Source organism: Erpetoichthys calabaricus, chromosome 4, assembly GCF_900747795.2.
Source record: "Erpetoichthys calabaricus chromosome 4, fErpCal1.3, whole genome shotgun sequence".
NCBI classification, from domain to species: Eukaryota; Metazoa; Chordata; class Cladistia; order Polypteriformes; family Polypteridae; genus Erpetoichthys; species Erpetoichthys calabaricus.
In genome coordinates, this window is record NC_041397.2 from 235,669,574 (window position 1) to 235,687,245 (window position 17,672).

At 39.5% G+C, this 17,672-nt stretch overlaps 1 protein-coding gene across 1 annotated transcript; it reads right to left on the minus strand.

The window, feature by feature from the left end:
• Window positions 1-667: 667 nt before the first annotated feature.
• On the minus strand, window positions 668-1,969 carry LOC127527653 (putative uncharacterized protein DDB_G0271606). The gene has a single exon (XM_051927063.1). The coding sequence runs from the start codon at window positions 1,835-1,837 to the stop codon at window positions 668-670; it is 1,170 nt and encodes a 389-aa protein (XP_051783023.1). The 5' UTR covers window positions 1,838-1,969.
• Between the last annotated feature and the right edge of the window lie 15,703 nt (window positions 1,970-17,672).

A 17,672-nucleotide genomic window follows, 5' to 3' on the forward strand; every position in this document is an offset into this window, starting at 1 on the left:
GAGTTTATGGGTTACAGGCAGAGCAAACACAGTTTGCATTTATCTATTGCCTTCTTGGTGATTAGCAAACAGAGCAAATTAACTGGGAGCTCAGCATACTGCAGAATGTTGGTGGGCATTAGAACTGGTTCTTCTTGGAATAAGCCAAGCAACATAAAACTTTGCTTTCTTGCTGTCTCCATTATTCAGCGATTGTTGCCTATTTGACTCTGGGCTGCTCTTTCTTTCCTGAATCTAACTTGCACATCTGGCATTTCTTCGTCCACGTATGGCTTTACTCTCACTTTCCTGATTATGAACATTTTCTATATATAGCAACATGCTGATGTCCACAGCTTAACTGAATTATTTTTGAGGATGACGTTGGTACATGCCCTTTCCGGGTTTAGTTCTCATCTTGTGCCTGATGATGTCTATGAAACTGATTAAGATATAATAGTTCAGGATTTAATCAGATTGATAATTGATGGAAGGAACAATGTTGTCAATATCCACTGGTATTCATCATTACCAATTGAAATTAAGTTGGTCAATAAAAGCAAATAATGACTAATTGTTCTTCTTGTGCATGTGTGGCACAGGTCACTCAAACTGCCCTGCAACTCTAGCTAATTTCCAAAGCTGACGTATTTCTTCTCTATTTAATGTGGTAGGCCGGCCTGCCTGCCTAGTTTTCCTTTAGCATTTCCTCCAGCTTTCTATCCAGTTCGGCACTAAGGTGCTGTCTGGTTGCGTCAACCTCTTTCTTGAAATGTCTATCTCTGTTTCGGACTTGATCCTCTATATCTCGCAGTTCATGCTGAAAAACTTCCTTGATATTGCGTACTGACAGACGGATATTCTTCAATTCCGGATGCATCTCCCATCCGAGTGGATTTTTGATTCTCTTAGTCTGATGATGCATCTCTGCCTGCAGTTGCTCCTGCTGCTGTTGGATGTTTTCCACCTGTTGCTGCATTTCTCCCCACAGCTGCTTTTGCTGGTGCTGAATGGTTTCTGCCCACTTCTGCATATCGCCTTGAAGCTGCTTCTGTTGCTGCTGAATGCTTTTAGCCCGCTGCTCCATCTCTAGCCACAGTTGCTGCTGCTGCTGCTGAATGCTCTCTGCCCACTGCTGCATTTCTAGTTTGAGCTGCTCCTGATGCTGCACGTCGCTCTGCAGCTGCTCCTGCTGCTGGTGGATACATTCCACTCGTTGATGCATTTCTTCCTGAAGTTGCTCCTGCTGCTGCTGAATATTTTTTGCCCGCTGCCACATTTCTTCCTGTAGCTGCATCTGGTGCTGTTGGATGCTGTCTGCCCGCTGCTGCAGTTCTTGGTGGATTTGCTGTTGCTGTTTTTGGATGCTAAGGGCTCGCCCGTGCAGCTCTACTTCAAGTTGCTTTTGTTGCTTCTGTAAGTTTTCATCCCGGTACCTCATTTGTTCCAACAACTGCTCCTGTTGTTCTTGGATGCTTTTTGCCCGCTGATGTAACTCTTCTCTGAGTTGCTCCTGTTGCTGTGCTACTTCTAGGAGCTGCTTGTGCTGGTGCTGAATGCTGTCTGCCCATTGATGCATCTCCTCTCGCAGCTGCTCCTGCTGCTCTTGGATGATTTCGGCACGCTGCTGCACGCTCCCTTGGAACTGCTTCTGGGACTGCTGAATGCTCCTCACCTGCTGCTTCATCTCTCCCTGGATCTGCCTCTGTTGCTGACGGAGACACTTTGTCGCTTTGTCTTTTGATTCTAGGATAGTCAAATGCTGGAATGGCCTTTTTTGTTGAGATTCCTCCTGACACAGAATGTTTTTTGCCTCTTTCTGACGTCTTCCTGTATTCGCAGCCTGTGCCATATGCATCTCAGTAGACACACATTCATCTCTTCCAGCTATTACATTTGCCAGTCAGGCAAACAGTTGTTTTCACGGAACTGAGTAAAAGAACTAAAATTTAGATTAAAATTAACTAAACTGACGCAGTACTGCTTTAAATTCTTTCTTTTGCATGCTCTCTGGCTTCCTGATCTGTTTTTTCTGTTTGTTATTCCTCCCTTCAAAAGTAACAGAGCTATGTCCACCTTTGTAAACTATAGCAGCATGCTTGTGACATTGCAAATCTTTAATCCTGCCATCTTTTTTGGAAGTATTGCTTTGTGAAATTTTTTTTAATGCTGACAGCGAGATGTTCCTCGACTGTATTTGTAGGACACCATGTAGAAGAAAAACAAATCCAGCAGAAAAAGCACCTGTGAAAAGTAAAGAGAACTGCATTTAATAAAGGAAATGGGCATGCAGACTCAGATGAGAAACCAGAACACACTTGGCTTTGTGAAAGGTGACACTTTAGATGAGAACATTGGCACTACTGCAGGAGTCAGATGGATTTAATGGTGTACTCCATGTTTGCATATAACATTTTAAAACGGCTTAATCCAACACAGAAGTATAAAGTGTACATCCTGAAAGCAAAAAGAGGCCATCCTGCATGGGAACACATATAACCACACGTGTGGCCAGAAGCACTTTCAAAATCTTTAATCATCCTAAAATGCAAATCTCTTTGGATGTTTGAGGAAAACCTATGGAGATTAGGGGAGAACATGCAGACACCCTATGAACAAAGAACTGGTGTAGGATTTGAACCAAAGGTGCCAGATCTCAGAGGCAGGAAGGAACACCATTCACTGCAACACTATGCCATCCTTCTCTGTGTTTGTATATTTTTTAAAAGTTTTTCACAACCAAGCACCTTATTATACATTCGCATCAGAAAATGCCCTCAGGTGTGTCCTAGAAAAGAGGAGGAGAACAAATCAGACATAATGTTTTATAGATGAGGAGATAGTGGCCAAGCAGAACAATTAATGTTATGTGAGAGGGAATACATTTGATAGGAGTAGGTTGGCATCTTCAATATTTGAGTGTGTGCAAAGTCTTTCATAATCTTATAATACAAAATGGTATTTGAAAGAGGGTCATTGTGGGGTTAACCATGAATATAACAGTAAATCTGTAACTAGTTAATTTTCATACTGTTGGACAAATAATTGAGCTGTTGGTATTATGTTATAATGTGGTGAAATGGCATAACAGTTTATTTGACTTGCTTATGCTGTAGCTGGGTTTTAGTGGTGAGATTCTGGAACTCAAAATTCTGCTTGGGACATGTCCTGTCCTGGGGTGCCATTTGTAAAATAGTGCACTTATTCCTTTTGTATGAATATTTATTATACATTTTGCATGATGCCAAATATAAAAATTCCCTCAGTTTCTCAAATGTGTGTGTGTTTGATGTAAAAAAAATGCAAAATCACTTGGTTAAATGACAAATATTTAACCTAAATGGTAAATGTCCCACTTAAACGTTTAAATATCCACCGCAAATGGTAAATGTCTAACTTAAATGTTGCATTTAAATGCTATATGTCCACCTTAAATTGTTAAATGTTGTACTTAAATATTAAATGTCCAACTTCACTGGCAAGATTCCATTGTTACCTAGTAAGATTTCTACATAAATGGCAAATATTTGCACGTGGTATCTACAGATAATGTTAGTCATTTAAACTCTACTTCTCAGTTTCAGGTTCGAGTATAAAGATTAGAACTAAGTGAAATGCAAATTTGATGTGTTATATGTAAATAGAAATGCATAAACATTAGATTTCAAAATCTGAAGCTGAATGTTACACTACACGCAAACTGGTTGTGACTACTGCCTTTCACTTTCTGCATATCTATTTAGACGAGGCATGTCATAAAAATGTAGCAGAGCACACAACATTCATAGATCGCATGGCAGGTACTGGTACATTTGTAGCAGTCATTGATAGTGCAGTAGCAGCCAAATCAAGAGCCTCCCTATGAGTTCAAGCTGATGCCAGACCATGTCCACATCCTCCGCATTTGTGGATCCAATCAACTGCATGTTGAAAATGTAAAAAAAAAAAAAAAATCCAGAAAGCTTCTATGGAAGCTCTGAATCACACAATGAAAAAACAATGGGATAGCCCATATTTTTACACATACAAGATATCTCGTACGTATACGTACAAGATATTTTCACGTATATGTATGAGATATTTTCACGTACATACGAGGTAAAGTTGGATTAAAAAAATTCCAAAAGTGTGCTCTGGGTATCCTTTTATGTACATGAAAACCTCTCGTACGTATATAGAAGTATCCCATAAGTACATAAGTATGCCGTATATACATGAAATTTTCACGTACATACAGGATTGGGGTATAATTTTTTTCTCATTGTGCGGTGCAGAGCTTCTACAAGTTCCAAAAGGCAAAACTTGAATTTACTGTGTGCCGAGCACTACATTGAAATCCACGAGGATGAAAGTGATGTGTGGGCAATGGCAAACCCTGCTGTAGCCTCTGGCAATGTTCGCCTTGTGTCTCATTTGCTATTGATGTGTGTTGTGCATGGCATGGTTAATGGAGATTGGGCTCAAAATGTGTTAAGAGTTTAGAATGTTTTGTATTAGGATGCCTAGCACTCTCTCTTTCTTTCTCTTGTGCTGGAAGCAGCATCACTGGAGATGCAAAAACACAAAAGGTTGACTTTTTTGACCTTATAATACATTGTGGCACAATGTAGAACGTGCCCTCTCGAGTTTATACAGGTGCGTGTAAAGGAGAACTTACATGTGCACCCTTTGTTTCTGTGGGGAATAAAGGCTCCAGAAAGCCAATTAAGTAATCCTGTAAAGATGAATAGGATGCGTAAAGTACTGTCTCTTGATGAGAAAATAAAAATCGTACATCTTTTAAGAAGTGGCACATCGCTTGAGTTGATTTAAAGTATACGTGAGGATGTTCATAGCTTATATGCAAATACTAATATTTTAGTGAATTATTTAGTTGACAGGTTAGCTACGTATGCCACATGAAAAATCCATAACCCAAGTTTTTTTTTTTCTTAATGATAATTTTAAGTTTCTTTCTGAAAATTACAACTGAAGAATGTGAAATGGCTAAAATACACTGATTTGCAGTCATTACTTTAATTTTCAAATGTTCAGCTTTTATTAATAACATTTTCCCTTGTTTTTGATTAACAGTAAAATCAGAGCTAATGTTTCATGTCAGACTGAAGTGCATCAGGTCAAAATTTTAATTTAAATATGTCTAACTTATTATACCACTTTTATGAACTAGGCTATTTATCAGTTCTTGAACGTATCTGATAAGCATTCATAAAGTATTCAGAATAAGTTGCATATTTTTAGTATTCGATCAGGTGCATTAAAGACTGAGTATTCAGAAACTTTACAGCATTCTGCCCAACACAGGTTATGTGTAAAATCTGCTCATCCACCACAAGCCTATTTAAGCTACATTTTTAAATACGTGACATTGTAAAGTACTGTTAAAGACAGTGCATGTAATGTAGCCTATTTATCCATGTAGTTGTTTTACTATCATCACTATTATTATTGAATATGGAACATTGTTACAAAAATATGTAGTAAACAGTAATGCAATAACTGACTCTTGGATGAATTAACTAAAAAAATGAGAATGCTCAAACTTTCACATCTGTTAACTTACACACCTGAATATTACACCATGCATAGATTTTAATTTCCCTTGTTTCTCAGTACTATAATTTGTCAGAATTTGCTTCTTCTGCCATTGAGTGATGAGGCCAGAGCTTATGCTCATAACAGCTTGCCTAAGGCAGACAGCACCATTCCCACTAGTCCAACACAAGGCACACTTGCATATAGTGCTGTCTATCTATACTGATGCTCTGTGTAAGAAAGGACAGAGCCGACTATACTTCCTTAGAAGGCTGGTGTCCTTCAACATCTGCAATAAGATGCTGCAGATGTTCTATCAGACGGTTGTGGCGAGCGCCCTCTTCTACGCAGTGGTGTGCTGGGGAAGCAGCATAAAGAAGAGAGACGCCTCATGCCTGGACAAACTGGTGGGGAAGGCAGGCTCTATTGTAGGCACGGAGCTGAATAGTTTGACATCCGTGGCAGAGTGACGGGCGCTGAGCAGGCTCCTGTCAATAATGGAGAATCCACTGCATCCACTAAACAGTATCATCTCCAGACAGAGGAGCAGCTTCAGCGACAGACTGCTGTCAATGTCCTGCTCCACTGACAGACGGAGGAGATCGTTCCTCCCTAACACTATGCAACTCTTCAATTCCACCTGCGGGGGTAAATGTTAAAATTATACAAAGTTATTGTCTGTCTGTATACCTGCATTGCTATCACTCTTTTTAATATTGTTCTTTATCAGTATGCTGCTGCTGGAGTATGTGAATTTTCCCTTGGGATTAATAAAGTATCTATCTATCTAATTATGCACATGTTTGAGCTGAGGGAGCAAGTAAACCTGGAAAAAAAAAACAGTATCAATGTTCAGACCTCGCGGACTGGGCTGATCATCAAATGAAGATTCACAATCTAGAGATTCAGCCCTCTGAAAATACATAAAACAACATGATACTCTTAAACAGCCCTGGATACGATGCCAGTCAATTGCAGGGCACAGTCACTTAAAAACCAGCATAATCAGTTTAGAACTGTTCATTTACCCTCTCACTCAACATTATTGGGAAGTGTGAAGGAAATTACAACATTGAAATTGCATTTTAATCATTTAAAGATGCACAAAGGAATAATCAATTCTTGTAATGAGGACATAGAAGGAAATGACAGAGCTTCATAGTTGATGCTGTTGGAAATTCTGGAGAAATGGATAAACAAGACAAGGAAACTGTCTTTGTTCATAGCACTAAGTTACCTCTGAAATGCTGAGGACTGCATGGACTTGCTTTATATTATTAGCCATTCTATTTCTTTGACAAACAGGTATTCTATTAATTTATTCAATTTGTTACATAATCTCAAGCCTGTTTAATTCAATTTAAAAGTCATGAAGGGCCAGTTCCTTTCTTAGGGCCAAGGCAGGAACTGATCATTTGAGGGCTTGCCAGTGCATCAAAGGGCACATTCATGTACTTCCAAAGAGCCAATTTGTAGTTACCAGTTTACACTGGAGTACTTGAGGGAAGCCATGAAAACTAAATGTGGCCATTTGTGGGAGTACAATTCAAACCCAAAATGTTTGATCCATGTGGGAGGCACACTCATTGCATGCTGCTGCAGTAGAGTATTCAAGAGTCTCCAGTTAACACAGCACACACATAGCAAGAGACAGAAATGGTTGCTTTGTGTATTCTGTACTGTACAAATAAAATTGACTTTAACATAAAAAAGCTCTTACTGAAACAACACTCTGTAGTTTTTTCCTTGAGCTTTAGTGAGGATGCCCCACTCTGCTGTCTTTGAAGTAGTCAGTCAGTTATGGTGGTCTCTTGAGAGTCTGACTATACAAGTACATCATAGTTCACATGCACATACATCAACATGAAATGACAATTTATCACCAGAGTTGATTTCTGTTTAATAATTATTGCCTTAAATATTGAATTTGGCCTGATGTCCCACAATTCTTGAGTGTTTATGCTAATTAGTCTCATTTATATATACCTCAATTTTAATTAATTTTAACTTGTTACAATGCTTTTGTTAACAATAAGACTAAAATTGTACTGCCTTGCAAGAAAAAAGTCAGTTTATTTTAAAGAGAGAAGGACCAGGAACAAAGAAGTGGCCAGAAAAAGAAAGCTAAGGTGTGAAGTGGGAGTCAAGAAAACAATTGTCAAAAATCAGAGCCTTAATTCAAGCAGAAGTTGAATACCAAATTCAAAAAGAAAGATGCACAAAATTGCAATTTACAGTGTCCAATCTCAGATGAGTCCGATCAGGACTGCTCAAAACCCTCTTAATGGCATTAAAAACTAGCCCTCTAAATGACATATTTTCCCTTTTGAAGAAATTCAAGTTGTACATTGAAAATCCTGATGAGTCCCACTTTAACGCGCTCCGGGTTCATTACCATTGGTAGCTTCACTGTGTAGTACTACAATTGCATGGTGACCTGTTCCAGAAACCCCTTCCAGCACACACACAACCCAATGGCAACAACTTGCTAACTGTACATATATCTTTATATAGAATATGTTACCATGGCTGTCTGTTTGTCTGTCCAGGATTTTAAATCGCCTGTAGATCGCAAACCGTTTGACCTATTGACCTAAAATTTGGTACACATATACTACGTGACGTCTACTATCCACTTTCGGGGTGATGATTGACCTCCAAGGTTATTCCTTTTTATTTTTGTAGAATCCACTCTTGACAGCAGGAGAGCCGTGCGGCGCATGCGTACGGGCGCCGTTCTCATCCCTACCACCTTCGCCATCACTTCCTCTGCCTCTTCATATCTTAAGTCTTCAATCTGCCTCAAGAATGATTTAAGTGCCAGCTTAAGTGAAAAATTAAAGAAAAACTTACTAAGTAATTGCAGCACAAACACTGACTTAATCAGTTTTAACGTGAAAAGATGCAGATGAAAGAAGAGAAGAAGCAGGCGGCTAGGATGGAGAAAAGAAAAGCTGCCCAGGAAGCTCATCAAACGCTGAGCAAATGAATGCTAAACGAACAGAGAAAGAGGATGAAAACTATGAATGCTCAAGTCAAGTGTATTCACTGCACAATAATGTGCAGTGTGCTGTCACTGGTATTAATATATTATACATTAAGTTATGAAATAAATATGATGAACAGCATGTAGAAGAAATTATTTTTCTTTTTTACTTAACCCAATTTTATGAATAATTCATGATCCAACAAGTTGCTGGCACTTATTTCTCACTTTTCTGTCCTCTTTATAGGTGTGTTCGTATATAATGGGTCCTATTGTCATAGCCCATGTCCAACTGTCTGTCTGCATATAACAATATGGCCTCCCCAAAGACCAGTTTGGTTGAAATGTGGCACTCTTACTTTTCAAACAAGTTTCAATTCAAATTCAATTTTCGTTGAGACGTCTTGAACAGATTGCACTGCACATAGTTTTAAAATTTCAAAATTTTCCATTCAAAAGCATTGGTGAATTTACATGCACTAAAACAGAGAAACGTTCCATGCAACTTCAACTATGAATTAGTTTATTGTTTCAATTTTACATTGACAGGGGTTGCACCAGTTTGTTTTGTATATTTTCTTCTTTTTCACCTCTGATAGCCACTACTGATGGCAAACAGATCCCCAACACAAGTTAGTGAAACACCAGCAGAACTGTGTGCAGGGGTAACAAGTCGCTATTGCTGGCTGCTTGCACATGTGCGAAGTAGCAGTCTTCCTTTGGCAGATCGAGCTAGGCGTACATGGGGAAACGTATGCATTAGCAAGTCGTTTCTCCTTAATGAAGTCTTCTCAGTGGCTTGAACACAAACAGAAGAGAAGCAATGTATCCGCTCCTTATTCCTCTGAATGCTTTAAGTCATAACAGGTAAGTTAAATGATTTTCCAACCAAAAAGGTCTAAAATGCAAGCATGGAAAAACCAAAAGGTTACCCAAACATAAATGTGGTGTGTAAGCCACTATGCACAGAGCAAATTAACAATTACTTATTTACTTTACACTAAACCAACCTCACGGGTCCATTTTCTGCAGTTTATAATGATTCACTCTTTCTCTGACACACTAGTTTACTAGCATGACCAGATGTCCCGGTGACTGCAACAGTCCAGATTTTAGGCCATGTGTCCCAATTAAACAACTGAAGAATTTCAAAATGTCCCAGCTTTAACAGACTGTCCATCTAATAAAAACATTGTGTTGCTGACACAAGCAATCTCACAAAATAATTACAACTATGCATAGGAAACTCCAAGGGGTGCAAAACCTCATGCCCCCCTAAAAACTTAGACAGGAAAAGCTTCATTAAAAGTGTGAACAGCATCATGAGGTTGAAGCAGACAAAATCAAACAGCACTGTCATTTATTTGTTTACACTTCGGGCAATGTGTGAAATCCCAGGGTGAGAGAGGGCAAATAATTTTAAAATTGTTTTATTACCTGTCCTTGACAGAAGCTTGGCTAGTGTATATAATAAACTCTGTATATATACTATCATATTGCAAACCATCTAATTAGACTAGTATTTGCAATATTTCCAAATGCCTAGGAGCGGATGGAGAGCCGGGTAGTTTAGATTCTGATATCTGTGACTTTCTTTGTGTTCATTTGTGAAAGTATTAATTTTCCCACACCCTGATCCCTTTCTGATTATGATGAGATAAAGAAGACATTATGAGGATGGGCTTTATGTGTGGGCATGCATGCTACAAATGTCCCAATCTGGTCACCCTATTATTTACCATCAAAGTGCCAGATTCATCTGATATCCCTACATTCGCTGTAACAAAGTTTTCTTTTCACTTCTGTTATTCCCTAATATTTTTCATAACTGAATAGCTTTGCAAGTTGCATTTTATAAAAATTACAACAACCAAGCAAGCTCAAGCATGTTCATTCCAAAAGTGTGGGTTTTTTTATAGGTTATGTTTAATTGCTAATTGCAAACTGTCACTGGGTGTGAATATGGGGGGTGTGTGTTTATTTTTTTTGTACAAGTGAAAGTGGTCCTTGTGATTTTCTAGTCTTGTCTAACTTCATTTTCAGCCTTTTGTGCAATCCTGATAAGATAACCTCTGGGTCCCACACCCTAGAAATGGATAGAGAAAGTTCCAGAACTGACCTGCTGAACTCTGCCTATTGTGCCTGCACAGCCCTTGAATGCACCCGAATGTTATGCCATGCTTACCTTTTCTAGTTTGCTTTTCTTAAGTGTATTTGTTTTATTTTGTTCAACTCTCATATTTATCAATAAATAACATAACTGATCTGCCTCCGCAACCTACATTGGAGTTGACTTTCTAAAACCACGTCTACCCTAACAGTCTGACTCTGTTCTCCAAATTCAATTGTTAAAGCAGTTGACTTTCATATTCAATTTTTTTGAGGTTGCATTTGGTTTTTTTTATTTGTGGCTCTGATATTTATTCTATGAAGATTCCTGAAAGAACATTTATTTAGGTCTGTAACAGGCTTCATGCAGTAAAGACCATGAATAGACCGTAACAGCTTTGTGAAATACCTTCTTCTTTCGGTTGCTCCCGTTAGGGGTTGCCACAGCGGGTCATCTTCGTCCATATCTTTGTCCTCTGCATCTTGTTCTGTTACACCCATCACCTGTATGTCCTCTCTCACCACATCCATAAACCTCCTCTTAGGCCTTCGTCTTTTCCTCTTCCCTGGAAGCTCTATCCTTAGCATCCTTCTCTCAATATACCCAGCATCTCTCCTCTGCACATGTCCGAACCAATGCAATCTCGACTCTCTGACTTTGTCTCCCAACCGTCCAACTTGAACTGGTCAAAGGGTTATAATTTTAAAAGGACTCTTGCTGCATACTCTCACACAGGCCATTTCAAGGTTTGCTTAATCTGTTTAATGTTTGGTTGGCTACCTAGCAGGACACAAAGATTTCAGGGTTTTTTTTTTCTTTTTCTTTTTTCACATATTATTAAAAACCTACTTTATATGCAAAGAATAATTCCCTGAATGAAATGAAGCTTTGTGAAGCAATGGCTCAAAGAGGAACCACACAACCCAGGAAAGAAGCATGTAGTGCCTTTAAAGAACCAGCATTTTTAAGTGTGTAGGTATTTCACCCGCAAAGCTATTTTCTACCTATCTGTCTGGCAGAAAAATAAAAACCTACACATCTGGTTACCCTGGGTGGGCTTAGTGGCTGTCATATGGTTGACCTATTGACATTAGTCACATGATGGATGCATTACCATGGCAACAGGTGACGCAACCCTCAACCTGTGGGTGCACATTATCAAAATAAAATGGCACCAAAAAAATAAAGTACTTTTATGTAAACCCTCTAAACACAAAACTAAAGTCAGAAATAGAATATCTAGGTTTTGTAAATCCCAGAACAATTGTACAATAGATTTTGTGGGGTGTGGCAGATGACTGGGAATCTTGCCCCACCGGGACGCCTGGAGAAGGGAAGGACCAGGAGGGAAGCAATACAGTATGTACCCCGGGGCGCAACAGGGACGCCTCCCTGGATTACGTCTGGGCCATAGATTGGGAGCTTGGAAGCTCAACCCTGTTGGGGTCCGTGGCTACCACCAGGGAGTGCATGGATGATTCTGGAGCCCTGGATGGCAACACTAACACCATTCCAAGAAGTGCTGCAGGAAGTTCATCAGGGCGCACCTGGAGCACATCTGGGTGCAACATTAAAGGGGCCGCCTCACTCCATTCGGGGAGCCGGAGTCGGGTGGCAGTGGACAGAGCTTGCGAGAGAGGAGTGGAGGCGGCAGAAGCAAAGAAAAGGAAAGAACTAAAGGACGGAGTTTATTGGGGGTTTGTGCACTGTGTGTGTAGTAAAGAAGAATAAATGTGTGTACTTTTGGACATTGTGTGCTTCAGTTCTTTTACAGAGGCAAGGAAATCTCAGGAAAAATGAAAACAAAACATCAATTTCAATAAAAATATAAGCTTTCAGCAGCTGGAATTACCCTGCAAACCACAGAATTTCAGTTTATTTTCAAATGGCGTGTTCCTGTTCCCATGTCTAGAACGAACCTTTAAATGAAGCAAAACTTAACACCCAACAGCTTGGGTGTCATGGGGGCACAGTGGTAGGGGACCAGGGTTTGTATCCCAGATCCTCCTTGTGTGGAGTTTGCACGTCCTCCCCGTGTCTGCGTGGGTTTCCTCCCACAGTCCAAAGACATGCACGTTAGGTGGACTGGCGATCCTAAATAGGCCCTCGTGAGCAGCTGGTGTGTGTTTGTGTGTTCACCCTGTGATGGACTGGCTCCCAGTCCAGGGTTTCTTTCTGTGTTGTGCCCTGTACTGGCTGGGATAAGCTCCAGCATCCCTGTTCAGGACAAAGTGGGTTAGAAAATAACTGACTGACCCAACAGCTCAAAAATAACAGGCTGCTACAGGAAATGGGCAAACATGCTGTATGCATAACTACAGCACATTCTGTAAATCTTCTTCTTGTTTCAGTTTATTTATTTTTTGAATGTGTAGTATGTTGAATATATCATTATGACTACACAACAGTTTTGTTATGTGAATGGCATGTTAGTGCAGTGTCAAGTGTTGGTATCTTGTGGAGGAAGAATCTCACACACTCAGTTATGGCTGTGGCGTTTTCATTTTCTCCCTGTGTCTTTCCTTTCAGATTTCTCCAGCTGTCCTCATCTTCTCCAAAAGACCTGTGCAACGTAAATTAGTTGGCAATTCCAGACCGGTCCTGTGATGGACTGGCACCATTACGCCTAATATTGCCAGAAAGGCTTCAGCCACCTTTGTCCCCACATTGCATTAAGTAAGTTATTTTTTTCAAGTAAACTGTCTTATAATGTTTTTTGGTAATATTGCTAACTGTGGAAGGCACTAAGGAAAGCAATGATTAATTATTTATGTTATGAGTACACACTTAAAAACCAGAAATGTGAGATGCTTTATGAAATGGGTGATGTGGGAAGTGATCAAATCTGTGCTTCATGATTTATTGAGGCAATGGAGGCACCGCAGGGTATGGTACTGTTTTAATAACAACATGAGGCGTTTGTTTTGTTATGGTATCTGTTATTAAGCCTGTAATCCCCACTGTTCCACTCTATTAAACTTGGATGATCTTTCTGTTACCATTTTACAGGTATTTCCAAATACAAATGCTTAGGATTAAAAAAAAATGTAGATGTCAGATCAAATGTTTCTAACTGACTGTAGCTCTTAATGACTATTTCTTTTCCCGAATTCATTTGAATATGCAGTTTCTACTTGGCTGATTTATATATGAGTAGCACAGTGGTGAGCGATATCGTTTCACAGATCTAGAGACCTCATTTTAAACGTGTGGAGTTTGCATGGTCTTTTTTTTTTCTTTGGGGCTTCTCTCAAAATATTCTAGTTGTCTTTCTCATTCAAATAGTGGATGAGTTAAACTCAAAATCTGCCCAAAGTGAGTGCTTGTAGGTTTGCGTATGTCAGTGTGTCCAGTGATGGACTGGTGACTGTGGTAGAAATAAAGAAAGAAACGTATCCTCCATCAGGACAAGTTTGATAAAACCTCTGAGTCAGAAACCAGGCAGGGAAACGTTGTCCATTGTCTTTTGATTATCCCTTCATCAAATGCTGGAGAAAGCAGCATTCATCAAAACAGTCAGTTATAGAATGGTCAAAATAATAAGGACAGAGCTCTGTCTAATCAAAAACTGAATACGCAGACATATTCAACTAATATTTACTCTGGTTCAAAAGACATGAAGTGTTTTACTGTATACCCAGTTTTCATACCTCAGAATAAAACTCTTATTTCTACTATATTCTTGGTCCTTACAATAATTTCCAATACTTATTGAGACCCTGTGTACGTGACCTATTAAGCCTTACCGGGTACGCGATATTCAGCCAACTTCTCAAACCGTCTTGGATGAACCTTCTTGTTCTTCACTTGACCTTTGCCTGGTTTCCTGATATGCTTAGACTATACTTGTTAACCATTTACTGTATACAACTTCTAAGATAGATGCTATATTTCAATGTGGAAAGCATATCAAAGCACTTCATCTTAAATGAGTATGTGACCCCTAAGGCTAATTTGTCTTCTACATGACTGGTCTATTGTTGGTAGCCATCTTTGCACAAGATGCTCAGGTGTAGACCCAAGTTCTCCATATCCCTGAGCTTAAATAAACCGATTAATAAAAAAATTATGTTGTGAACTTGTTTTTTGTATTTAATTTGTTTATGGCTTTGGGGGGGTTGACAATGTGATGTCATGGTTTGCATGCTGCTTCATGAATCCAGCATTCTGAGTTCATTCTCTTTATGCATGCATGGGTTTTCCTCCATGTATTCCAGTTTTCCTCCCATGTTCCCAAAGATTTGCAGTTAGGTTTAATTGGCACTAACAAACCAGCCAACATTAAGTGTGAGTGTGCACATGAGTGGGCTCTTTAATGGACTGGACATTTGTCCATGATATTTTGAAGTTTCATGTCCATTCTTGCTGACACGGTCTTTGCCCCCTCATAATATTGAATTGGATTAAACGGATTTGAGATTGAATGTTTATTGATGAGTTGTGCGCCTAACAGAAAGTGTGGCAATATGTCAACTGGCCACTATAAATCCACCAATATGAATAAAGTGACTGAAGTCCTGTCCAAGGTTGCTTCTGATCTTGCAATCATATTGCTGCCTCTTTGTGGACCTGAGCTGGATAAGTGAGTTAGAACACGGACGGAGGGATGAATGGATGCATGCATAAACCAATCATTCACTTTGATCAGGCTTCAAAACCTGGTGGCTAAAGATGTGATCTATAAAGTGCTAAACCCTCACTGACGTAGCCCCTCTCGGTGTGACACTGTCAGTGTTTGTAGAAAGTACTCGGTTTGATCTGCTGCCTTTAGCTTGATCCACCTCAAATCCACAATAAGACTAGGACCACCTGACAACCCTTGGATGTTTTAACATTTTTTTCATATAAAGCATTTAATTTACTTTGGCCTTTTCACATTGATCATCCGAAATAGACTCAAGCGTGTCAAAATGAAAGCAAATCCCTAAAAACTGATCTAAATGCTTTACAGCTATTAAACAAGCACTTGAAACACCTCGACTTCACACAAATGAACTTCAGTTGACAACTTAAGGGATTTCTAAAGAGGTTAAGAGACTTTTAAAGCCTAACGGCTATACCAGTTTAGATGTGTCATAGTAAAGGGGGGGAATACTTAGGCAATCAGCTAATAATTATAACCACTTTAATGTTTATGTCCTCTCAAAATTTCCATGTTGTGCTTCTCATCATATAAAACACGTAACCTTATTAAAAGAGCAGATGAGTGGGCATCCAGACACTAACTGAACAGAAATACAGGCCAGAGGCTTGTGTGTGAGGATCCATGGGTTGTGAAATGTTAAAGCAGCAGCAGTGGTAAGGTCTCCATATCAGTCCATGGTGTTATAATGAGAGGAAAGTTTCTCTGGCGAAATGTCCCATTGTTTCCATTGATGTCTCATTAGAACCTTTCAGGGCAGCACATTAAGGAAGCATCAGGTTTTCTGTTGTTGAAGTTTGTGGAAATTTCCAAAGCTTGCTTTTTTTCAATGCCTGTTATTGTATTTAACTTTTCCTATGGCAATGAGTCATTTAATTTCATTTCCTTTTTTTATATCTATAACTGGTTTCTCAGCAGTTTCAGCTTTTAGAGTTTATTTTCCACCACAGGAGCTGCTGTTGTGAACATCTGTCAGTAGCTGTTGCCCATAACCACCACTATGAGTGCCAACTGCAGGGCTCATCTCTTCCAAAGACTGTCTGTGGACTGTAGTCTCTTGCCAGGATCAGCAAAGTTTTTTTTTTTCTTTTTAGACACAAACTATATGCTTCTAAATGATACCTCCAATGATGGCAAATTTCATAAAGTAATTTGACAAAATACACTACAGTATATGGCCAAATGCTTGTGGACACCTGACCATCACACCATGCTAGATATCCCATTCAAAAACCATGGACATTAACATGGTGTGGCTGCAAAAGCCTCAACTCTTCTGGGATAAGAATTTGGAATGTGACTGTGCGAGTTTGTGCCCTTTCATCCAAAAGAGCATTTGTGAGGTAAGGTACTGCTGTTGGACAAGAAGACCTGGCTTGCAATCAGTGTCCCATTTAATCCCAAAAGTGTCCAATAGGGTTAAAAGCAGGACTTTGTGCAGACAACCGACTCGTCAATGCATGTCTTTGTGGATCTGTCTTTCTGCACAGGAGCACAGTCATGCTGGAACAATAAAGGGCCTTCCCCAAACTGCTACCACAAAGATGGGATTGTCTAAATGTATTTGTATGCTGTAGTATTAACAGTACTCTTCACTGGAATCGAGGGCCTTAGCCTGTACCCAGAAACACAGCCCCAGACCGTTATCCCTTCTCCACCAAAATTTATAGCGATCATTATGTGCAGTAGTCTGGAAGGTAGCCTTCTCCTTTCATCTTCATAACTCAGATTCATCCATCAGACTGCCAGATAGTGAAGCTCCACAGTGCAATGGCTTTGCGCTTTACACCAGTTAAACCAACACTTGGCATTGTGTATAGTGATCTTACACTTGTGGGCAGTTGCTTGGCAGTGGAAACCCATTTCACGAAGCTCCTGACGCACAGTTCCTGTGATGACGTTGCTTTGTGAGGCAGTTTGGAATTCTGTGAGTGATGTAACAGAGGAGAGGTGATTTTTATTTGTTATGCATTCAAGTACTCTGCAGCCCCACTCTGTGAGTTTGTGTGCTTTACCTCTTTGTGGCTAAACTGTTGTTACTCCTAGATACTTCCACTTTACAATAATAGCACTTACAGTTGACCGGGGCAGGTCTATTAGAGCAGAAATTTAATTGCAGATCAGCTTAAATATCTAAGGGTAAACATCACAAGTAAACACAAAGCTCTTTGTCAACAAAATTTCGCCATCTGTATGGAAAAAATTAAGCAAGACTTGCATAGATGGTCAACCCTCCACCTTACTTTAGCTGGAAGAATTAACATTAAGATGAATATCCTCCCTAAGCCTCTCTTTTTATTTCAAAACATCCCAATATACATCAATAAATCATTTTTTAAGAAATTAGATTCAACAATAACCACAGTTATTTGGCCTTTGTTGGGTCACTCTTTGGATACCTGCATGTTTTGAATTCCAAA

Coding starts and splice junctions, on each gene's coding strand:
- LOC127527653 (XM_051927063.1), bottom strand. CDS start 1,837: ATGCATATGGCACAGGCTGCGAATACAGGAAGACGTCAGAAAGAGGCA.